At 37.9% G+C, this 25,057-nt stretch overlaps 1 protein-coding gene across 8 annotated transcripts in view; it reads left to right on the top strand.

The window, feature by feature from the left end:
• The window catches only part of CAPRIN2 (caprin family member 2), a 44,758-nt gene that overhangs the window by 11,315 nt on the left and 8,386 nt on the right, over window positions 1-25,057 (top strand). For 6 of the 8 annotated variants that reach the window (XM_059682475.1, XM_059682477.1, XM_059682473.1 and 3 more), the window contains exons 4-14: window positions 1,881-1,967; window positions 6,246-6,484; window positions 8,456-8,538; window positions 10,574-10,735; window positions 12,002-12,045; window positions 12,988-13,665; window positions 17,492-17,614; window positions 18,818-18,899; window positions 20,190-20,245; window positions 22,826-22,930; window positions 24,443-24,589. In XM_059682475.1, the coding sequence (XP_059538458.1) occupies window positions 1,881-1,967; window positions 6,246-6,484; window positions 8,456-8,538; window positions 10,574-10,735; window positions 12,002-12,045; window positions 12,988-13,665; window positions 17,492-17,614; window positions 18,818-18,899; window positions 20,190-20,245; window positions 22,826-22,930; window positions 24,443-24,589 (1,806 nt within the window). The remainder of the gene's footprint in view (window positions 1-1,880; window positions 1,968-6,245; window positions 6,485-8,455; window positions 8,539-10,573; window positions 10,736-12,001; window positions 12,046-12,987; window positions 13,666-17,491; window positions 17,615-18,817; window positions 18,900-20,189; window positions 20,246-22,825; window positions 22,931-24,442; window positions 24,590-25,057) is intronic. The other 2 variants (XM_059682478.1, XM_059682474.1) reach the window with 1 other exon arrangement.

Raw genomic sequence — 25,057 nt, 5'->3', positions numbered from 1 at the left:
ATCTTTAATGTTGTAGTTGAAAATTTCCCTTTTCTATGTGAAGAAAGTTTTGGAGATGGTAAAGATGGATGTAAGGAGACCAGATAAGGGTTGGCTGTAGTTTAAGTCAGAGATTTATGAGAGCTGTTTCCTAGGTGGTGGCAGAGGGGTTTGAGTAAAGTAGTGGGATTTGAGAGGTAAAATCAACATAGCTTGGTAACTGGATGTATGAGTAGAGGGATGAGCCAAGCGTGGTTTGCAAGTTCTTGAACAGTTGGATAGATGACAAAACCTTTTATGTATTGGGCTTGGAAATACTAGGAAAGAAAAATGTTTTGGAATGGTGGGATGCAGAGCTCAACTTTGGACCACTGGTTTTTAGAGAGGAGAGAGTGGGAAGGCAGGGAGGAAGGAGGGAGGAAACGAGGGAGGAAGATGAGAGAAAGAGAGAACATCAATATGAGAGAGACACATTGATTGGTTGCCTCCCACAGGCACCCCAACCAGGGCTGGGGACTGAACCTGCAACCCAGGAACGCTCCCGTTACCAGGAATCAAACCCAAGACCCTTTGGTGCAAGGGCTGTTGCTCTAACCATTTAGAAACAATGGCCGGGGCTACTTTGATGAATCTTATATATGTGAAGTGAGACACAAGTGCCCGAGTTTTTAGTGAACTTCATAAGTAAAAATGACCAACTGTTTTCCAAAATTATTGTACCATTTAGTCAAATACTGGAGTTCCTATTGCTCTATATCTTTATAAAGATTTAGTATTATCAGACTTTTTTAAAAACAGCATTATTGAGGTATCATATACATAACAGAAAATTAATCCATTGTGAGTGTAGAATTCAATGAGTCATAGTAAATTTGTAGAGCTATGTAATTGTCCCAACAGTCCAGTGTTAAAACATTTTTATAAACCCTTCCAAGTTCCCTTTTGTGCCCTTGTTTGCTTTCTATCTCTATAAATTTACCTTTTCTGGGTATTTCTTTCACATCTGGCTTCTTTGACTTAGAATTATGTTTTTAAGGTTCATCCATGTTAGAGCCTGTATCAGTAATTCAATTTTTATTATTGCTGACAAGTATTTCTTAGTATGGTTTATATCACATTTTTGTTTATTCATTTACCAGTTGCTGGATATTTGGATTATTTTTATTTTGGGCTATAATAAATAATGCTACTATATAAATTTGCATACACGTCTTTATCTGGACATAATGTCTTCATTTATTTTAGATAAATATCTAGAAAGGGAGTACTATGCTATTTTGATTATGGAGGCTTTGTAATATATCTTTCTCTGGTTGGACACGTTTCTTGTTCTGTTTCATATTGGCTCTTAGTTTTTCCATATGGATTTAAGTTTAAGTCCTATGAAAAACCTACTCCTCTAATTATCATCTTTATTCATCTGTGAAATCTTTAAAAAATTGAATTGTCTCTTAATTTGCAGTATTTCTGTAACAATCTTATTTAATTTTGCCTGTCATAGGTAATTGTTTACAAGTCTCTTCTACCATAATATACATTTCTTAAAGTTGCTTATTTATCTGTGTGATCCTAGTTTTGCTACTTGTGTAATATATTTGAGTAGTAAAATGAATATTGACAGGAATCCTGTTGGCTCAGTGCTCTTAAAAACCCAAGGCTTCTCTGACTTTATAGATATCATCAACATTGTTACTATGGCTCAGATTTCTAGTATAAAATTTGAATTTTTAAATTTAACTTTATATATCTTCTAAATACTCTTTGTACTTTTTCAATTAGATATAGTAAATGTCTAATCCATAAAGTCCTAAATCTCCTCTTACGTTTTTAAGGAGCACTTACCTTGACATATGAGTACTCAGAAGTTCACAGAATTGGTGTTTTCTTCTCCTATTTGGTAGGAAGCAGTTGAGAAATATGAAGAAGTGCTGCATAACTTAGAATTTGCCAAGGAGCTTCAGAAAACCTTCTCAGGGCTGAGCCAAGATGTGAGTATGTTTTCCTTAAAACCAGTTCCACCACTGATCTGGAAGAAAGTGTCGGGGTCTGCTGATGGCACTTGGTTACCATCCATCTCATTCCTGCTGATATTTTATTGTGGATGGGGGTTGAGCATAGCTACTCCAGAACTCGTGTTTGCAGATTTCTGGAGCCTCCAGAGCAACGGTCGCCAACCGGTGGTCCATGGATCACTGGTGGTCTGTGAGGTCCGAAAGGTTGGCGACCGCTGCTCCAGAGAACACAAATGATGTTTGGATATGAGACATTGTGAATAAAGTATTAGTTATCTAATTAATGTGTATTATTTCACTGTGGAATCAAGGACATCACTGAGAAGGGAATAAAAACTATGTTTATGGGTACATTTATTAAATATATTTTAGCATATAGGCCTGTACACTTATACATGATAGACTTTTAAGGTCAGCATTATTTAATGTATTAGGAAACATGGAATTAGAAGACTCTTCTGGAGACCAGGGCAGTTATTACCAGAAAGACTTAAGATTCATGTTAGAATTAGTCTGGTCTCACCTGTTAGGTTCTCTCTGTTGACGATTTAAACTTTTATCTCTGGCAAATTGAATCGGTAATTAATGTGAAATCTTAAGCATTCATTAATGAAGTATTCTTCACTGTTTTAGAATCTTAGAAGGCCCTTGAAAGATCTTGTTCTAACAACAAATTTTTTTGTAAATTCATTTCTGTGTTGGGTAGCATACCTCATAAGATAGTCTCTTCTACTTTTTGGTTATTTTCTTCTTGTACAGTGAACTGAAATTCTCTTCTCCATTCCTCTGGCATCAACCACTGGTGTACCTTGCCCCTCCAAAAAAACCCCACAAACAAACAAAAAAAAAACACCCCCTGCCAAAACCCCAAAGCATATTTTCTAGGCTGAAGACATCTACCATCTTAATCCTTGTAACAAAGTCCGGAGTTGCTCTCTTCTGGATGTCTGCCTTCATTAACTCTCAGAGGTAGTGTGTAAATCTAAAATAGACTAGTGTAGAGCCACTACCTTCTGTTTTCTGGATATTTCTGTTAATGTAAGCCTAAGATGATAGCTCTTTTTGTTAATCACAACATATTTTAATTCGTTGTTACTCATGAGTCACTTTATTTTAGTACTTACTGTTAATTCCACAGTTATTAAATATTTATAGTCTGTTTTAGATACAATACTTTTAAGTCAATTTGTTTTCTTGTATGGTCAATTCTCCATTACACCCCCTCCCCCAAATAGGTTAAGTTTATTTAGTTTTGGTCCATTTTACTCTAAAAAGATCATTCATATCGACCTTCTGTTTGGATGGTTGGAAGTATACTTTTAAAACTTAAAAATTCTCCATTGACACTCTACTCAGACCCTATCAAATTTTAATTTTCCATATAGGACTTCATTTTTTCAATATATGTTTTTTTGTTTTAAGATATAAATCTTTTTTAAAAAACACTTTCCATGTGCCAGGCACCTACAAAAATCCACTTGTTTTTACAGCAACCCAAGAAGTAGATGTAAGTAGCTCCCATTTTTCAGATAAGGACTCTGAGTCTCAGAACAAAAGGAACTTCTTCAAAGTCGTGTGTCCAGGAAGTGGTAGAGTGAAGGTAGAGCTCTAATATTTTTCACTCTTAAAAACTGTTTTCTTTATTTTATGCCATAGATATGGTACCTGTATATTCACATGTTTTTCCACTGCCATGGTCTGGAGGTAGCTTCCAAGCCACCAGATTTTGTTATGTGTGAGATTATTTTTCCTTATTTGCACAGTAGGTGAGGTGCTAAAAAGTACTTGGGAGTGGGCCTTAATAAATCACGATCCTAGAAGTGCTTGTCACTACCTTCCAGCCCAATAATTATTGGGCTCTTCTTTTACTAAGCTGTTTCTTTTGTCAAATCTCTTCTGTGATAGCCAGTTTTGCAGCTTGTGTAACATTTTCTTCTTTCCCTTCAGCCCAGCCACACCTCTCTTAGTCTGCATGATAGGAGCTCTGTCCCTTGCTGGGGATTTATCATTTTGCATCATGGTTCAGAAAATAAATTTGATTATTCAAGACTGTTGGTTGATAGCAGTTTATACTTCTTACCTTCTTATTTCCAACCAGTTCCCCACTGGAAGAAGAGAAGATGATGTAACCTGACTTCTTAGCTTCTATATAAATAAGGAGAAATAGGCTGTTGTCAGTGATGTTCATGACAAGAGCATCTGATTATCATCTAGGAGACAACATGCTTTCTTACTTGATACTTGATTGACTTAGCAAATGTATGAAGTCTGTCGTGTCCAGCTCTGTCCTGGGCACTAGTGATATATTGGTGAACAACGGACATATAGTCTCTGTCATCATGGAGTTGAAGCCCAAGGGGTGGGAGGAATGGCAAATAAATAAAAAGATAACCATTTAATGTAATAGATACTTGGATAGAGGAAGTTCAGGGTAGCATGAGCCCATAAGAACACCTAATCCAACCTTGGGAGATGGCTAACTAGAGATCTGAGGTTATCTTGTGGAACCATCTTTAAGATGCCCTTAGCATCAGTTGCCTTTCCTTACACCATCATGAGACTGCATCCCAGAGGACCCCACTTGGATAGTTCGACTTGCATCTTCATATTTTTTCCTCCTCTCAAGCAGAAACGGACACTGCTATAGTAGTTTGGTTAAGTAGTATTGCAGTGAGTCCAAATTGAAGTCTTGGGAAAGATTTTCTGAGCCTTTGTCCTCCTGAAGAAAATACGCTTACCCATCAACCCCCAACCACCCCTGTGCCTCATTCTCAAACTTTTATCTTCATCCCTTGTCTCCTGTCCCTGAGAATAACACAAGTTGAGTTTATTAAGTTGCTTTCATAACATCTAGAAAGTTAGTTAATAATGCCATAATGAATATTTTTCCTGAATTTTTTTCCTTCAGTCTTTACCTGTTAGGATTTATGAACATACCCATCTCTTTTGTAGAGTTTTAAATACTGATGCTATATCAAAATAATTTAACCCACCTATAGGAAAAAGCGTTTAGACTTTTGTTGTTGTTCTCTTGATCTTTATATCTTGGAAAATATCCAACATGAAGCAATCATTACAACCAGAAAAACAACTATGGGAAGAAAAGAACTTTTGGGTTTATTAGTGGAAATAGGTAGTACTTTTTATTGTTTTTTTTTTTTTTTTTTTTTTTTTAACAGGAAGCCATGTATTATGTCAGACTTTAAGGTGTTGCAGTTCTGAGCTTTAGAGTAGACAATAATTTTCCATGTGTGTTTTGTCATTGAAATATTGGAAGATACAAGCTCCATCAAGACTGGCACACAATTCTGAAAATATCTCTTTTTACTTTTATTTATTTATTTATTTAATATATTTTATTGATTTTTTACAGAGAGGAAGGGAGAGAGACAGAGAGTTAGAAACATCGATGAGAGAGAAACATCGATCAGCTGCCTCCTGCACATCCCCCACTGAAGATGTGCCCGCAACCCAGGTACATGCCCTTGACCAGAATCGAACCTGGGACCTTTCAGTCCGCAGGCCGACGCTCCATCCACTGAGCCAAACTGGTTTCGGCTCTTTTTACTTTTAAAACAAGTCTGTTGGCTATCGCTGTTTTCCCCCCATTACATTTATTAGGCATTTTATTTCTGTTTGGTTTTCAATTCCTCACGCTTTAGCCAGTTGTCTTTGGTTGGTTGAAAACTGACTATTATAGTTTAAATATTCTTCTCCTGGAACATGAGATTAAAAAAATAACCCAAAACAAAGTGAAGCATTTTCTTAAAATATTTGGTCTAAGAAGGCTTGATAATACTAAATATGGAAGAGTAAAACCTTGGATTGATGCAAGTATCAGCAGTGGGTGCTGTGCTTCTCGTTATGGTGATGTTGGAGGTACTAGATAGAGCCTGGAGTTGGAGGCAGATAATCTGGACACCCTGGGCTCTGGTTACCGGAGACAAACCAGTTTATTACTCGGGGACTTCTTCAGCTGAAGGAGGAAGCAGGGTTAAATGAATGTATCAGTTTCACAGTCAGTGTTACATCCAGGGCTGGGTACAAATAGGTTTATGGTTGTAATACAAATACATAACACAAGCATAAACTCTGTGTTTTGGGTACTCACAACTATAAACTTACTTTTGCCCACCCTGTATATGAGTTTTATCTTCCAATCTCAAGTCTCTGGGATTAGACTTTTTTAGACTACGGTGCTGCTAATACTCGGTGGTGAGAGTTGTCCATTTTAATTAGCATTTGTTTTAACAGCTACTTAAAGCTCAGAAGAAGGCCCAGAGAAGGGAGCACATGCTAAAACTTGAGGCCGAGAAGAAAAAACTTTGCACCGTCCTCCAGGTTCAGTATGTGTTACAGAACTTGACACAGGAACACATACAGAAGGACTTGAAGGAGGGCTTGAATGGTGCAGTGTGTTTGCCTTTAAAAGAACTTGACTACCTCATTAAATTTTCAAAACTGACCTGCCCTGAAAGAAATGAAAGTCTGAGGTAAGCCAATGAAAATATTTTTCTGAAATAGAACACATAACACTTTAGTCTAGCTTTTGTAAATATAAAAAATATATGTGTGTAGTAATTAGGAAAACATTAATTTGATTCAACACGGGAAATGTTGGCCTGCCTAGACTCTGTCAGGGTTGATAGACTATTAGGAGGAAAGTGAGTTTGAATGACCTCATTAACCTACTTCTTTATTGTAGCACGGATTTTATTTTTTTAAAAATATATTTTATTGATTTTTTACAGAGAGGAAGGGAGAGGGATAGAGAGTTGGAAACATCGATGAGAGAGAAACATTGATCAGCTGCCTCCTGCACACCCCCTACTGGGGAGGTGCCCGCAACCAAGGTACATACCCTTGGCCGGAATCGAACCTGGGACCCTTCAGTCCACAGGCCGACGCTCTAGCCACTGAGCCAAACTGGTTAGGGCGTAACACGGATTTTAAAAAGTAATGACTGATCACCAAGTTTTAACCTTGTGCATGTGTTAACCATAATACTAATTCTGCATATTCTTAAATTTTTTTTTTTGTAATTATCTCAGGCTGTTTTATTACCTGAGAGTCTTTGCCTTTTTACTGCTGTACTTAAAGTGGAGGTAAATAAAATTTAACTTGACCAGTATCATTAACATTTTAAAGGGAGAATTATTTGGTGTTTTTGTGCTGCGAATAAATACTGAGAAACAAATCTGATAATTAAAAATACCAAACCAGCAAATGGAGGCTGCTCAGTCCCCGCCCATCCCCCCCGCATGCCAGCCCCCCCCGCCCCCCAATACAGTTATCCATTTTCTATTCTTGCTTTGAAGGAAAAAGTTAGCTAATGAACAGCTCTCTAAGCCTTTCTTTGTTAGATATAGGCAATTCCAATGTTGTGTCTGTTAGCTATGCTAGCTAGACACAACATTGGAATAGCCTGTATCTAACTAAGGGTTAGATTTCAACTGCTATTGGAAATCAATCATGTATCAGGAAACCTAATAAACTCAATTACCTATAGACAGCTGCATATATATATTTTTTTATTCCTATTCTGATAGTCTACTCCATCATCATTACCTGTTTGTTGTCTTCTTTCTCCTACTTCACTTTGGTGGGTTCAGGGAATGTAGCTTTAATATGTGAAATGCAAGTGATTATAATTTGAAAAATAAGCTTCTCTCTTTAAAGTTAAATACAGCTCTTAATATTTTCATTCCAATGTTCTTTTATGTAGGACATAGGCTTGATAATGAATGCTATGTCATTGACAGTTTTAAGCTCTCTTTGGATTATTCCTTAATAGCTGTATTTGGTAAAAATCCTAATCCTTATTTTGGTTGTTTTGAGGAAAAGTGCTTACAGTAGAAAACCATAAATGGGCAGTTAGTCATCTTTTGTAAAATTTCCATTTTTCAAAGAGTAAAAAGATAAAATTCACATTGAATGTCTAGACTATTTATGGGTTAATTGTATAAATTGCACTACTCCATATATATAGACTAGAAGGCTGGTGCATGACATTTGTGCACTTGGGGGGTGGTGGTGTCCCTCAGCCTGGCCTGTGCCCTCTCGCAATCCAGGACCCCTCGGGGGATGTCCACCTGCCCGCTTAGGCCCGCTCCTCACAGGGAGCAGGCCTAAGCCGGCAGGCTGACATAGCGGGCTTGAGCCGGCAGGCAGACATCCCTTGAGGGGTCCTTAGTGCTGCCATGGAGGCTGGAGAGGCTCCTGCCACTGCTGCTGTGCTGGCTAGCCATGAGCCCAGCGTCTGGCTGAGCAGTGCTCCCCTTGTGGGAGCACACTGACCATCAAGGGGCAGCTCCTGCATTGAGCGTCTGCCCTTTGGTGGTCAGTGCGCGTCATAGTGACCAGTCATTCAACCATTCGGTCGATTTGCATATTAGCCCTTTACTATATAGGATATATATGTATCTCTAAAGCCACTTTGTTCTGCTGCTGCTTTTTCTTATCAGTGTTGAAGACCAGATGGAGCAGTCATCCTTGTACTTTTGGGACCTTTTGGAAGGTAGTGAGAAAGCAGTGGTAGGAACGACATGTGAGTTTTCTCTACTCTGGACTTATGCAGTAAATACTAAACTTTATGTCTAGAAGTTTAGAATGATACTGAGGGCTGAAACTGCGTCAGTCCATCAGAACTTACTTGTCTGCAATACTATATTCATCGGGAGAATGATCTCTTTGTTTAGTTCTGCTAAAAGCAGCTGTTGTATAATTGCACTCATTAAAATGAAACCTAGGGAGAGTTTTCAAGTGGAAAGTCACTGTGATTTGGGAACAAGGGCTAACTAAGGTCTAGTGCTAGCTTTAACACTAGAGAAATGGAGACCCTTTTTGAGTTTGGTTCTCTATTCTGAATAGTTGTACCTGTTCTATTTAAGCATTTTAAATCCACACATTGTTAATATCAAGACTTATCTACCAGATTTGCCTAAGAAATACATGAATGGTTTGGCTACATAGTCTACCGATGCATTGTTGTCTATTGATCTGGAAATGAGCTGGAGAGAAAGAGTTCTTTTGGCTTCCTAAATAGATGTTGGCCCAGTGCCCAAGTACAAAAGGCCAGACATGAAGTACATAGTTTTGTGTACTAGCTTTGGGTAATGAAAACTCATTTGAAGCTAGCAAACATTTTTGTTAATAGTGATTGCTTCCTTTTTAAAATACCCTAAGTATGTATAACTGTCACAAACTTTCTAAGTCCTTTCAAGTTTTGATCACAGAAATTTATTTCTTGGTTAGAATGCAAAATGATACAAATCATTTGGCAGTTTTTAAAAATAAAATTAAGCGTACACTTACTATATAACAAAGCAGATATACGTTGAATACTCAAGAGAACTGAAAACATATGTTCACATAAGTATTTGTACATGAATGTTCATACCAGCTTTATTCATAATAGCTCCAAACTGAACACAGCCCAGATGTACATCAGTTGATAATTGTTAAACAAAATGTGGTATATCCATATAGTGGAATCTACTCAGCAATAAGAAATGGAATGAAGTATTCATATATGCAACAGCATGGGTGAATATAAAAATAATTATGTTGAGTGAAATAAGCCAGACAAAAAATGAGCACATATTATATGATTTCATTTATATGAAATTCTAGAAAAGACATAACTAGAGTGAGAGCAGGTCAGTGGTTGCCAGGGAGAGGGGGAAGGGGATTGATTACAAGAGGGATATGAAGGAACTTTTTGAGTTGATAAAAATGTTCTGTATCTCTTTCTGGTGGAAGTGACACCAGAAATAACATGACTTTCTGTGCACTTCAAGTGGATGAATTTTTTTGTTTGTAAATTATATCTCAAAGTTGATTTTCTTTTAAAGAAAGACAAAAATCTATGTCATAGTACGCCTATGAAAGGAATAATAGACCCAAATCAAGTTTTGGAACTCAGCTTAATTTGGAATTACGGTTTTAGTAGATATTAAAAATGAAATAGACTTTAAACCTATTCATGGTACAGTGACTTTAACATCATTTTAAGATTTTTCTTGATCATCAAAGGGTGATATGCTATGAGTGACATAAAGTATAACGCGAGAAAAGTCTTAATCATGGAATTTTGTAGTTTAAAAATCTTTTAGAGATTGTCCAAGATAGGGTTTTCTAATAGTTATGTTTGAGGAGCTTTTACTTCCATAAAGCCTTCATGACTTGGGGAAGAATGAGTAATTGTTAGTTATGATGTCTTGGAAGCAGTTGGGAGAAATGACTTCCTTAAGCTCAGGGAATAATGTGTATTTTTGTAAAATATCTGAGACTTTGATAAGGATCTCTGATTTTTAGTCATTTTTCACATAGTAGAAATGGAGGCCTTAAGTGACTTGCTAAACTTTGGGATTCTGATTGTTTAAATTCATATTGATTCAGCCTGACATAAAGATGGGCTGCATATTTATTTTTCATGGTACTGACTAGTTCTTTGAATCCCCTCTAAGGTAGAATGTTGTAATGACACTATAGGATAAAATTATGTTAGGATTTCTATTCCAAATAATTTCTCATGACCTTTTAGGTTATATGATAACTTAATCTTCATCACTTTTTCTTAGACAAACATATGAAAGACCTACTGTCTAAATTGCTGAACTCAGGCTATTTTGAAAGTATCCCAGTTCCAAAAAATGCTCAGGAAAAAGAAGTATCACTGGAGGAAGAAATAAAATCAGAGAAGAGAAAACTGTTATTGAAGACGGAATCTGTCAGAGAGTCAGGTTTGTTGTGCTTTCTGAAATTCTGTATAGTGGTTGTATTTTTAATGCCCAAATATGAGACAAATCACTGTGAAATGGTTGCCATGTTTTAATTTGGTAGTGTGTACATGTATGGAAATCTTTACCTGTTGCAGGAAATCTTTACCTCACTTTAGGAAATATCACGAGGCTTTATTACCATGATTTACCTTCTATTAAGAGTGAACCTTACTAGAAATGTTAAGTTACACTTTGTTACAAGAGAGTGTGCTGTTATAATGAGATATTATGGAGTTTGAATCTCTTTGTTAAACTAGTAGTAGGATAATTTCATTTGAAATTGTTTAAAATGTAAATTATAGTACAATCCAATACTGGAGTAGAATAAGAGTGTAAATAACCTAAGATTAACATACTGATTAAGGAAAAAAGTGCCCAAATAAATATAATAATTCCAATCAAGGAAATATGCTCTTCAAAATTCCACTTTACTTGGGAAAGAAATATTTTGAGTAAATGGCCCTTTTGCTTTTGTTTGTTGAAGCTGGATTTATTTAAGAAATATCACTTCTGCCTGGCTGCTGTGGCTCAGTGGTTGATCGTCTACCTATGAACTGGGAAGTCACGGTTTGATTCCTGGTCAGGGCACATGCCGGGCTTGCGGGCTCTATCCCCAGTGTGGGGCAGGCAGGAGGTGACCAGTCAATGATTCTCTCTCATCATTATTGTTTCTCTCGCTCTCTTCCTCTCTAATATCAGTTAAAAATATATATAGATATTTCATATCTATCTATCTATATATGAAATATCACTTCTAAGGAGGTAGTCCAGGCAGGGTTCTGGAAACCACTTCTTCTTAGTTCCTAATACGAAATCCAGTGCTTCAGTATCTTCACTCCCTCACCCTCCTCCCAATCTTAAACTGGCTTGTAAGAGGCCTTTAAGGGCTATATTTCAAGCTGAGATGACTAATTATTACCCCATGGATACCGGAGCTGTAATTCCAGCTTGAAACAAGCTGTGTTTGGGGTAAGAGGAGATAATCTTGTTTTCCATCAGAAATCCGTTTTTAACTGTAACTTGACTTTACATGAGGTGAGCCATTAGCTTCAGCTAGTCTCGGACCACAAGCTTTTGACTAACAAACAATAGAATTACTCCTGCTATGAATATACTTAATTTTACTATTTTTTTTTCTATAACTCCTCTGAAATATGTTGCTAGAATGAATTAGTTGTAATCAGTCTGAAAATGTATAGTTTACCTGTATTTCTTTTATCTTCCCAGAGTCTCTTATGGAATTTACACAGACAGAGATACAGCCACAAGAGGTAAGGTACTGGAAGGTCATTTGCTGATTTTGGCTTTTGAGCTTTTGTGTAGCGTTGTGGTTGGAAATTCCTGCCCTGGAGGTATACTACTTAAGCTTGAATCCTGGCTCTGCAGTTTACTAGCCTAGTGACTTTGGGCAAGATATCTATGTCTGTTATCCTTATGCATAAGGTGGGATGAGAGTAATGCCTTCCTCGTGTGGTTATTGTGAGGATTATAGGAGTCAGCTTAACTTCTACATTGCTTAGAATTTGGCCTGGCACACAATAACTGCTTGTGTTAGCTGTTATTGTTGTTGGCCCTTGTGTTAGAATTTAAAAATGGGTAGAATTTTGCTCTCTCCAAAATTTACTCAGATTAGTAATAGAAGAGGGTATTTGTTCTTTTCAAACTGACATTGAAATTCATAGAAACTGGAAAGAATGGGAGAGGCAACACCACAGTATTGACGGATATATAATGGAAATAAAGAAAAGTCTGGTAATTTAAAAAACGTAAGGCTTAAGGTTAAGCAATATAACTTTGTTTAGTTGGCCTGTCCTCTGCCTTAATGTTTAAGGGTGTCAGGTGAGTAGTCAGAAATATAAACTTCGATGTTTCCAAAGTAGCGATCTATACTTGACTCACCTAAGACTGCTAAGAACTGCACATCATGGTGCCGCATTTACTTGATTCAAGCTCTTTTATCAAGGTTATTCTGACTCTGACAGTCAAATATAGATTGTTACTTTTCAAATATCGAAGTTTGTATTCCTGTTAATTGAGAGGGGAAAGGAATGGACACAAAAGTAGGACAGTCTTTTCAAGTAGAATAAGAATAGAAATTTCCTGTTAGTAGAGTGGTTCAGACCAATGGACATAGGGATACTAAGAGAGTTCACTATCCCCCTCAAGGTCTTCTATACATTTGGTGACTCAGCACATTTTTTTCTTTGGTCTAGTTTCTTAACAGACGCTACATAGCAGAAATAGATTATTCAAGCAAACAGGAGGAAGAGCAACCTTGGGAAGCAGGTTATGCTAGAAAACCAAATCTCCCCAAATGTTGGGATAAGCTTACTGAACCAGCTGGTGAGGAGAAGAAACAGGAATCCTTCAGGTCCTGGGAGCCTTCTGTTAAGCAGCAGGAGCTGGCAAGGCCTGCGGTTTCCTCAGAACAGAGGAAGCAAGAGACGGCCAAGCTCAGGTCCACTCTGCAGGAAGAGCAGAAGCAGCAGGATGTCTCCAAGCCCAAGCTAACTCCTAGCCAGTGGGAGCAAGAAACTCCCAAACCCAAAGCAGGATGCGTTCAAGAGGAACAAAAGAAGCAGGAGACACCAAGGCCTTGGCCAGTTCAACTGCAGAAAGAACAGGATCCAAAGAAGCAAGCTGCAAAGTCTTGGACACCTTCCCTGCAGAGCAAACAGGACCTCAGCAAGTCATGGGCCACTCCCATGTGTGAAGAACAGGATGCAAGGCAGGCAGAGACTCCCAAATCCTGGGACAACAATGCGGAGCATCCAAAACACCCTTTAACACCACAATCACAGACTTCTCCAAAGTCCTGGGGGGTAGCTGCAGGAAGCCTCATACCAAGTGACCAGCTGCTGCCCAGGAAGTTTAATGCAGAACCCAAAGATGTGAGTTGATCTCTATCAGTCTGTGCCTGGCAATGTAGACATAAATAAGGAGCTGTGGTAATGATAACTTTAGTTTTCTTTAAAAAAAAAAAAAAGAAATCAACAAAACCCATGTTAAATTAATGTGTACAGTATTTCACTTAACTCTTTAATGTGTAATTTATTGTTTTCCCTTGAAAATTGGAAGTAGACCTAGTCAGTCTGTTGAGCCTAACCTGAGATGAAATTTCCACAATGAGGAAATACTGTTTCAATGCCAAAACTTTAATGACATGATATGACGTCAAAATAGTGGATCGTTGAGACATGACCATAATGTGAACAAGTGAGAGATGTTAATGCATATCCCAGGTGGGAGACTTGTTATCTTTCACCTGGTCCCTGGGTGACTTTTTCTGACAGAAGTTATATTTTTCTGTGTTCTCTTGCTTCTCTTTTACTCATTCGTAGTCACTCGGATTAGCCTGTACTCTTTGAAAAAGGTACATGGTGGTTGCAGATATCCTGTAGTTGGAGAAAGGAAAATAAGAAGACTTATGATGTATAATCCTTTCATACAGTGCTAGTTAGTGTTATACTTTTATTAAATTGTAATTTATGTTCCATTACTTAAATGCAGACTTGGTCCCACCGTGTTTGCTAAGCAGTGTGAATGTTTTACCCTCCCAGTGTTCTTTCTCTCTAGTGCTGTTCCTTACACTTCCGTGCCATTTTAGCCAAAAGTTTTTGGATAAACCTTTGGTGCTCCAACAGTGTGAAAAACATTTTGCTTGGGGAAATCAAAGCATTGCATTTTATAAATAAACTAGGGGCCCGGTGCACGAAATTTATGCACAGGGGGTGGGTCCCTCAGCCCTACCTGCACCCTCTCCAATCTGGGAGCCCTCAGGGGAGCCCTCTCCAATCCGGGAGTTTCTGTCTGTCTTTGCAATCATATGAGTGAATTGTCTGAGACCCCAACCCAGTTTAGTTTGGTACTCACAGAATAATAGAGGTCTTCTTTTTTTCTTTGCTCCATTGGTGGAGATTTTCTAGAAGTTGCAGGATATCTTCCTTTTAATTTTTCCTCGACACTCTGACTTATGTTGTTCACCTTTGCTTTTTCTCCATCCCCCACCTGCAACAGTAACTTGCTCCAGGCTCACTTTGCTTTAGTGTCTAGGACAGTGATGGCGAACCTTTTGATCTCGGTGTGTCAGCATTTTGAAAAACCCTAACTTAACTCTGCTGTCGTGTCACATATAGAAATTTTTTGATATTTGCAACCATAGTAAAACAAAGATTTATAATTTTGATATTTATTTTATATATTTAAATGCCATTTAACAAAGAAAAATCAAGCAAAAAAATTAGTTTGTGTGTCACCTCTGACATGCGTGTCATAGGTTCTCCATCACTGGTCTAGGAGATCCCGCAATATGTCTGCCACCAGAACTATGATTCCTAGCATTCCTGGTGCTCCCTGCACTCCGGGCTTCTGTTTCTGGTCCAGGGGCTGCAGAAACCAAAAGGACTAAGAAGTCCAGCCACCCCAAGGCCGGGCTGACAGGACCGGACACTCCAGTGGCATCCCCGGGACCCTGGCTGCTCGGCGCCTGCACGCATGTGCGTTGCCCACAGGCCCGCCATCTTTGTTGGATAAATTTGCATACTCCTGATTGGCTGTGGGTGTCGCAGAGAGACGGTCAATTTACATATTTCTCTATTATTAGTATAGATCACCCCTACCTCCGTCCTATCCTTTTTTTTTAAATTTCTTTATTGGTTAAGGTATTACAAATGTGTCCTCATCCCCCATTAACCCCCAATCTCTCCCCCTCCCCCCACTCATGCTCTCATCCTCCTGTTGTCTGTGTCCATTGGTTTGGCTTATATGCATGCATACAAGTCCTTTGGTTGATCTCTTCCCCTTACTCCTACCCTCCCCTACTTCCCCTCTGGGGATTGATAGTCTGATCGCTGTTTCTCTGTCTTTGGATCTGTCCCTGTTCATCAGTCTTACGTTGTTCTCTATATTCCTCTATATTTCTCTATTATTAGTATAGATTACCCCTACCTCCATCCTACCCTTGAAGGCAATTTTAGAGTTTACTGTCTCCTTCTGCTCTCCTCTATTCCTCTTTCTTCAGGTGCTAATATTAATTTTCACTTCTTCCTGACCCTGCAGAAGATTGATGGTGTTATTTCACTAACCAGATATCACCCATAGTAATTGTAATATATCATTTTGAGAAACTTATATTTAAAAACCCAGTTTTTGCCGGGCCAGTGTTGCTCAGTGGTTGAGCGTCAACCTATGAACCAGGAGGTCCAGGTTTGATTCCTGGTCAAGGGCACATGCCTGGGTTGTGGGCTCGATCCCCAGTGTGGGGTGTGCAGGAGGCAGCTGATCAATGATCCTCTCTCATCACTGATGTTTTGATCTCTCCCTTTCCTCTCTGAAATCAATACAAATATATTTTTTTAAAAAACCCTCAATTTAAAACACTGATTTAAAACACCCAACTTAAAATTCCACTGGGTATAGCAGTGTTGAGCCTTTATCATACCAGAATATTGATACTATGACATTTGCAGAATAATTTGAAATCAGGGGTGTTTAGTTGTAAAGGTCAGAACTGATTTAATTTGCCTTTATGGCACAGCATTATACTGAAGTTGCAAGGTCTCTCAGTGTCTGACAGGACACCTCTGTGTATAATTCAATATTTGTCTCTCTATCTGTCTTGCAAGCTCAGCTGCCAGAACATGAGTAAGTACAGTCAAGGGCAAAATAGGGTTCACAAAAGACTAGATAACATGAAATTAAACACTAATGCTCATACTTTTCTCCTAAAGGAGCTTTTCATTCATTCACATAGGGTCTATTAACTCTTATTTTATGGGATACTTTGATCAATTGAGCTGTGTGACTACTGAATACTAGTACATTAAAAGTTGGAGAAGAGGTGCTGGAGGGGAGAGGCATGCTGACAGCTGTAAGAAGTAACTATAAACAGGTTTAATTCAGGGTGTGCAGCAATCTAAAGCAACTTAGCATGAGGGCTAACCACCTTATAAAAACCATTAGCCCCTCAAAGTGTACGTACTTTATAACAAAACATAATAGTGTATTTCTTCAATTCTAGGATATATGTATACATTTTTACATTATTCATGTTTCTGAAATCAGATACATCTTAAAAATGGGAAGTATATTTAATGTAGTAGTAGTAATTTTTTCCATAGGAAAAAAAGTCATTGGTGTGTCTCAGAGCCAGTGGCATCTTGGCCTAGAAGACATACAGTAATTGAAGTCCACAATGAAAAGAACTTCCTTTCAAGCCCTGTTATTTTGGGTCTTCTCTTTATTTTAATTTTTAAATATTTTTATTGATTTCAGAGAGGAAGGGAGTGGGGGAGAGAGATAGAGACATCAGTGATGAGAGAGAATCATTTATCGGCTGCCACCTGTACGCCCCACACTGGGGATAGAGCCTGAAACCCAGGCATGTGCCTCGACCAGAATCGAACTGTGACCTCCTGGTTCACAGGTTGATGCTCAACCACTGAGCCATCATGGCCGGGCCTTGGGCCTTCTCTTTAAAAAGAGGGTGTTTTAGGAAGATTTCCATTAAGTTATTCTGAAAGGGGGAAAAGTGTTTAAAGTTTGATTAAATTATTTAGAAAATGCATTTAGGTGGAAATTCTTTACCTGAGATAAATATGATAAATGAGCATTGGTATGTGTTTTGATTTCATTTAGATGTAATGACAAGCCAAGATTCCTAAATTAGGTTATCGAACTTGAATTTTACCCTTAATACATTATGGGTTTGTCTTGTAGGTGCCTAAGCCCATGCATCAGCCTGTAGGTTCTTCCTCTCCTCTTCCAAAGGATCCAGTATTGAGGAAAGAAAAACTGCAGGATCTGATGACCCAGATTCAAGGAACCTGTAACTTTATGCAAGTATGAGTCATTATTGTATAAGTCATTATTGAATGAATCTTAAATTATATTCATGGGGCTACTCGCTTCTGACCTGAAGCATTATAATGAGGTTGTTAAGAGCATAGGTTCTGGCGTTCCAGAATGAGTACAATTCCTGGCTCTGCCACTTCCTAGCTCTGAGAGTTTAGGCAAGCTACTGCCTCGGTTTCCTTTAAGAATAAGGGTAATAGTTTCTATTTCTGTTTGTTGTAACAAAGTGAATTGAACATGCAAAAAGCTTACAGTGCTTTTTACAGCTATAGATCACCAGTAGTTTTCACTGAGATTGTGAGAACCTACTCTATGCTTGGTATTTTGGTAAGTGCCCTGTGTAGAGAAAATCATAAGACATTCATTGCCTTTAAGGAGCTTAGATTCCAGTTGTATAAGATTGTGAACATGTGTTAAGCCCATAGTTAAATGTTAAATTGTGTCATACAGACTCTTGCAGAATTTCAGAATAGTGTGATATTACTGAGGGATGAAGTAGACAAATAAGATATTCTTGTGTAGTAAAAAGATCTTGAGCTTGGAATTAGGTCCCTGTTTAAATCCCACTTCTACCAGCTTACCAGCTGTAGAATCTATGGCAAGTTATTTCGCTTCCACCCCTCTACTTATTTGTACAATGGGGGAATTGCTTATCCTTCATATTATCTAAAGGTAAAGAACTAAAATGATCACTACAAGTGTGTAGCTTAAGTATTCAAAATGTTGGAAACATTTCTGGGAGAAACAAGATAGGCAGATGGCAGAAGAGAATGGCTTCTCCTCATGAAAGTATTTAGTGCCATGAGCTAGTTTAGTGGTTGAGACAAGATAATTAGACCCTCTCATTGTTCGGGTATAATAAAAACGAGGGTTCAGTCTCTACTAGGATTAATGCCTAATTGTTTAAGACCTCAAGTCAGGAGTTTTGTTTTTTTTCCCAAGGCAGACCTTAGAATTACTATTGTAGTTTTAAAACTTGACACAGTCTTAAACTTTGACAATTACTGTAGTTTTTCATTTTAACTCTTAATTTCTGCTTCTGTAAAGTCTTAAGTTATTAACCTTTTGAGATAGTTATTAGCTAGATTCCTATACCAATAAGCTATGGACAACATCATGAGTCATTTAATGGCAATAGCTCTTAAATGAATAACCTTTGTTTCTATTCATTATTTAAAAACTTGGCTTTAGGAATCTATTCTGGATTTTGACAAACCTTCAAGTGCAATTCCATCCTCACAGCTGCCTTCTGTTACTCCAGGGAGCCCAGCAGGTATGTAATCATTCTTGAGACTTGGAACAAAGAGCTGTAGGTCTAGCAATTAATTCTTTTACAAGTAATTTTATTCTAGATATCGTAAGGGTTAAACTGTGTCCATATGTTAATTTATTCTAAGTATCCATGTATTATCAGTCATATATGGGTAAATTCCCATTAAGATATTTGCATTTTAGAAAAAGTCTCCAGATGGGTGAATGGAAATGCACAATAGCTGTTTTTGCAGTTTTTTCTGTTCTTGGAGTGAATTCTGAGTAGAACTTGCTTGAACCCTTTCAGCTGTATAAATCTAGCCTTGAGGCTCTTGGATCCTGACTATGAGTGAAGTTGCCTCAGTGATAATTAGTATACTGAGTAACGTAGTAATTAATGATGGAGCCTAGATTTGAATCTGGTCTGATGCTTCAAACTTTAGGCCTTTTGCTCTACACTAGTTTATCTCAGGGGAAGGGTGATATAATCAAAGACATAGCCCAGCTGTAGTAAGATTATACAGCAATTCCTGGCTGAAGTAAGGACAAACTATAGTAATGAACAAAACTGATGGACATTAACAAGGAAAAACCAAACTGAAACCAGGTAACTGAAAAGTACATTAATATGCATGATCAAAGAGGGGAAAAAACCCTCAAGAGACAGATGACCCAGCTAAGATTTACTTTGAAACTTACATGAATAAATTAATTATTGTTCATGATAGTTCAGATTTTATCTTTTCAGATTACTACTACCGATCAGTTTTATTTATTTATCTTTTATAAGCATTCTTTTTAAAAAATATATTTTATTGATTTCAGAGAGGAAGAGAGAGGGAGAGAGAGATGGAAACATCAGTGATGAGAGAGAATCATTGATGGGCTGCCTCCTGCACGCCCATACTGGGGATCGAGCCTGCAACCTGGGCATGTGCACTGACCCACAGGGAATCGAACCGTGACCTCCTGGTTCACAGGTCAACACTCAACCACTGAGCCACGCTGGCTGGGCTTACCCGTTATTTTTAAAAGTCATATTTCTGTTTTTTTGGAGGCCTTGATATGCTGCTTCTGCCCATTTAACCTTGAAATATTATGTATCACAGATGGGACTAGTATCCTCCTCCTCTACATTTTCTCTGACTCTTTGTAGCGCTCTAATAGAAAACTCACAATGGACTTGAGACCTAGTCTTTTCAGCTATTTTTTGGGTTTTTTTTGTAAAATATAAACTTTAGTTTCCACCCAGTTGATATGCATAAACATTTCTCCTCGTTCAGTGGTTTACTGTTGATTTCACTCTTTGCAGCAACTACAGAACAAAATCTAACCAGTCAAAATGATTTTCTTCAAGAGCCATTACAGGTAACTTCTCCAAATTAATCTTTCATTTACTCTTCTTTGGTATTTAGGGGAAAAAACTCTTACTTTGGCAAGAATGACCAGACTTAGTGATTCTAATATACATGTCTAGTTTTTAGATTCAGTACAACCAGTCCTCAAAAGATTCCCTAATGACCATGGGGAAGACATAAATTATAACGGAGGAAGCTAGTTGACTTAGTAAGGAAAGAGCACACCTGAAGAATCCAGAGGTACCTCGTCTGGGAATTTTCCTTTGCTACTGAGCTACCTAAGTAACTTAATATAGCAGCATAGTAAAGTGTCTAAAGAAAGAAACTGATTTTTTTAAAATTCATGGTTAGCCATTGCCCCCTCCCCCAAATAGTTAACATTCTGAGGAACTAATTTTAACAGAACTTAGAGATATAAAGGGACCAGATCATTGATATCTGTAAATGCCACATTGCATTTCCATCAATGGTAAGTTCAAGTTTTCTGGTCATTATCTTTTTAAAATATTTTCTCTGGATCCCTCTGAAAGCGTTATTGGCAATTTTCTTGATAGTAGCTACTTTGATAGTATATTAAATATTTTAACCAGGTGGGTCAATAATTTTCTTTTCAAAAACTTCTGAGAAAATCATATCATTTACTTACAGTGTGACACTGGTTTATATTTATTTTAATAAGGTATGGCTCCATTTTCATACTGTGTTTGTGGGGCAAGGTCTCTCACCCCAGTCACTGCTATAACTAACGAGCTCCATTTTATCTGTTTAGCTATTAGGGTTCCATTGACAAATTAATTACATTTTTTTTTTTTTTTTGGAAAGCCACTGGCCTGGTGTAGTAGTTCTGGTCTGTAACATTATGTTTACTCATCAATACTTAAAATGACCATCAGCTGGTGTACTTAAAGAGCAATAATTTGGAATTAAGAATTGCCATCATTTCTAAATAAATACTAATGCAAAAAATGTTTCTTTATCTTTTTTTGTTAAGTGACCCTTTTAACTAAAATTCAAGTCTTTTAAATCTTAACTATCGAATGGCCTGAGTCACCTTCACTTAGCATCTGTGAATCTTTCTGTGGCTACAGCCTCGTTATGCCTCCACCATAGCCAGTACCACTTCTTTAGGGCAGTTGTCTAGGAGAGGGCCAGAAGAAAGGCCCCGTTTTAGAAACTCTCCAGTCTCATAATAGTTCTAATATTTTGGTCAGATCCAAATTGTACCTATTTATTTAGTTATATAAAATGTAAAGGATATATATATATATATTTCCCATAAGGCCTTTTGTACACTTGGCCCCCATCTCCTTCCCAAGAAGTGTTAAATCATGGTGACTCCTTTTAGACGGTCATTGAACCATAACTGGTTTGATATTGGTTACCATTAATTAGTTTCCAGTTCACCTGTTTTATTGCTTGGGCTTCTGAGACCCGCATCCATGCATTTAGGTAAAAGGAGTGGATTCACTGATATTTAAGACCTTGTGGGTCTCTTTCCATTATATCTAATACCCATTGTACCATCGAATTCCTAGCCACTCTCTTAGTTTTTTGTTGTCTTTTTTTTAAAGGGGAGAATGATGATCTTTATTTTTTTAAAAATATATTTTATTGATTTTTTTACAGAGAGGAAGGGAGAGGGATAGAGAGTTAGAAGCATCGATGAGAGAGAAACATCGATCAGCTGCCTCCTGCACACACCCTACTGGGCATGTGCCTGCAACCAAGGTACATGCCCTTGACCGGAATCAAATCTGGGATCCTTGAGTCCGCAGGCTGACGCTCTATTCACTGAGCCAAACCAGTTAGGGCTCTCTCTTAGTTTTCTATTGGTTACAGCTGTCACAGCCTTAGTTCTTACTCTGCTTTTTCCTAATTTTTATTTTATAACTATTATTAGCTTTAATTGTTTTTGTTAGAATTTTGATGCTATTGTGATTTATACAGAGCTTATCCTTTCTATTTATATTTCTACCTACCTCTTTAAGATCCTGAGAGTACTCAGAGTAAAAACATAGTTACTATGATCCCTGGCAGAGCTATGCCTAGAGTGTTAAATGCGCCCTGAGCTCATCTTCCAGTGAATTGCTATTGAGTGCCAGAGTGAAAATCTATCCCCACGTTTCCAGGGCCAAGAATCTTGATAAGTGAAGATGGGATTAGATGTGCCCTTTGGCGACCAGGCCTGGAAAGGCAATGTAGCTGACTGCTTGGGTTTGAATCTCAGCTCTGCCACTTAATTTTGTGTGATCTTGGGTAAATGATTTAATCTTTCTTTTCCTCTGCCTGATTGTCAATAAAATGAGGATAGTAGTGTTCAAAGCCCTCACACTATCCAGGAAGTGGGAAAAGTACTTATTCCTATTAAATTTTTAATCAAGGATACATGTTAAAAGTCTTGGGTGACCTCTAAAAGAACAGTAAACAAACAAAACTAAAAGCTTACTGTTGGATTAGATGTTAGAGTGTGTGAAGTATTTAGCATTAGTGAGCTCTCAATAACAATAACATATTAGGAAGCCCAAGGCCCAAGAAATAGAATGTGAACAAAATGTGCCTTTTATAAAGTTTTGTGTCTTCCTGTGTCCAGACTGCTGTTTCTCCAGTTACCAGTAGCTCAAGTGCTTGCTTGGTTACCACTGACCAGGCTTCTTCGGGATCTGAAACAGAGTTTATGCCCACAGAGACCCCAGAGGTAATAATGAGAGACTGATTGTCTCAATTCATTTTATGAATTACATGCAAGATCCATTAAACAATGTGACATTTATACTGTACTACCATACTGCTTTCTGTAGGTGTTGTGGTCCTGGAACATATGCAGGTAGCTTTATGGTGGCTTTGCTATAAAGTAGACTTACTAGAGTCTTGCTTTATCAGATACAATAAATTTGTCCAAATTGCTAGTGTCAAAAAAGATGAGAATTTTTAGGTAGGATTAGGTCAAGTTTCTTGCTATATTTATATTGAAGAAATTCTGAGAAGAAAAATCTTTTTATTCATATAACTGTGAACACTCAATAACTTTATAGTGCTGCTATTAGCATTTATTCAGTTGGAATGATTTACATTCTCTTTTTGCCTAATTTTGTCAAAAGTATTTTACAGTATTTGTACTTTCAATTCTAAAGTGATTTTTTGTTTTGCTAATAGTTTCAGTACTAGTAAATCCTTAAATAGATATAGCAAGATAGGATGATTTTGGGCTTTTTTTTGGTATTAATATATCAACTCAGGTTTCATTGTGTATGTGTTGTTTTTTTTTGAACTATTGTATAAGAATGTGTATTTTTTACAGAATATAAGAAAATATAGATGAACTTTAGTTTTTGTGGTACTGATGTGGTCTAAATTGAAATTACTTGTTTCCTCGTTTTAAGAAGACAAAGTATTTGTTACCAAGCGAGTCATAGCTGTCTGCTTTATAACCTCATTGGGATTGAATTTTGGTAATTTTTTATGCCTTCTCTTAGATAAGAATTATTTAAATCAGATCAAGCTTGATTCTGTTAGGCAGCTGACTTAGAAGTCCACTAATAAGATTTTTAAATAGGAAAATGTTAACACAAACTCAGGAAGTAACCCAAGGTTTTCTAAAGCCTAATTCTACTGAATGAATTTGATATAATTTAGACTTTTAACTTAATGGAAAATACCATTTCACAGTTTGAAAAGGACTAGATACTCCTGAAAAGTCCAGTCCCTCATCTGTTAGACCCGTGGTTTGCAAACCGCGGCTCGTGAGCCACATGCGGCTCGCGAGCCACATGTGGCTCTTTGGCTCCTTGAATGTGGCTCTTTCACAAAATACCACGTGCGGGTGTGCATGTACAGTGCGATTGAAACTTCATGGCCCATGCGCAGAAGCCGGTATTTTGTGGAAGAGCCAGTATTTTGTGGAAGAGCCACACTGAAGGGGCCAAAGAGCCACATGTGGCTCGCGAGCTGCAGTTTGCCGAGCCGCAGTTTGCCGACCACTGTGTTAGACTGATTATTGGTGAGACTCTTTCGCTTAGTCAGCCAGCTGGGTGAAGCAGACGCTAGTGTGCATCCTCAGCAGATGAGGTTTGGAGTTGTAAGCAGAAGCTATTCTTTTGCATTCCTGTGTCCTGTAGAACTTGCTGACTTACGCTGGTCTGGGTTTAGGGTATGCGAACTGCTTGCTGTACGGGAGGTGATTGGCTGATGCTGCATTTCTCCTCCCCAGGCAGCAGTTCCCCCAAGCAAACAGCCATCTTCACTGGCTTCTCCAAACTCTCCCATGTCAAAGGGCCCTGAACAGGGCTTCCCGTCACCTCCAGCAAGTAGTAGTTCAGTAACCATTGGCACAGCGCCCTTTCAAGCCATGCAGACAGTGAGTATGAACCGAGAATGATGATTGCAATTCATTATTCCTGTTAAAAAGCCATTGTTTCTCTTACATCTGTTATTGGTTACCAGGTGAATAAATCTGCCATTGGGTTACTCTTATTCGGGCTGGTAGAGTTTACATTTGTCCGGTGGAAATATTGTTTGTGTTGGTCGAGTAAAACCTCAAGAATTTTGATGGGTGTTTTATCGGAGCATTTCCCCCTGTGTGAAAATCAGTAGCAGGCAAAGCTGAGGACCCCTAGGAAACAAATGAACGGTGTGGGTGAGGAACATAATTTTGCATGAACATCTAAATAATACCAACCATTTCTTTTTTTAAAATATATTTTTATTTTTATTTAAAAATGTTTTTATTGATTTCAGAGGGAGGAAGGGAGAGGGAGAGAGAGACAGAAACATCAATGATGAGAGAGAATCATTGATTGGCTGCCTCTTGCATGCCTTGTCCTAG

The sequence above is a fragment of the Myotis daubentonii genome, chromosome 2 (assembly GCF_963259705.1).
Source record: "Myotis daubentonii chromosome 2, mMyoDau2.1, whole genome shotgun sequence".
Taxonomy (NCBI): Eukaryota; Metazoa; Chordata; class Mammalia; order Chiroptera; family Vespertilionidae; genus Myotis; species Myotis daubentonii.
This window is presented reverse-complemented; position numbering and strand designations above follow the sequence as displayed.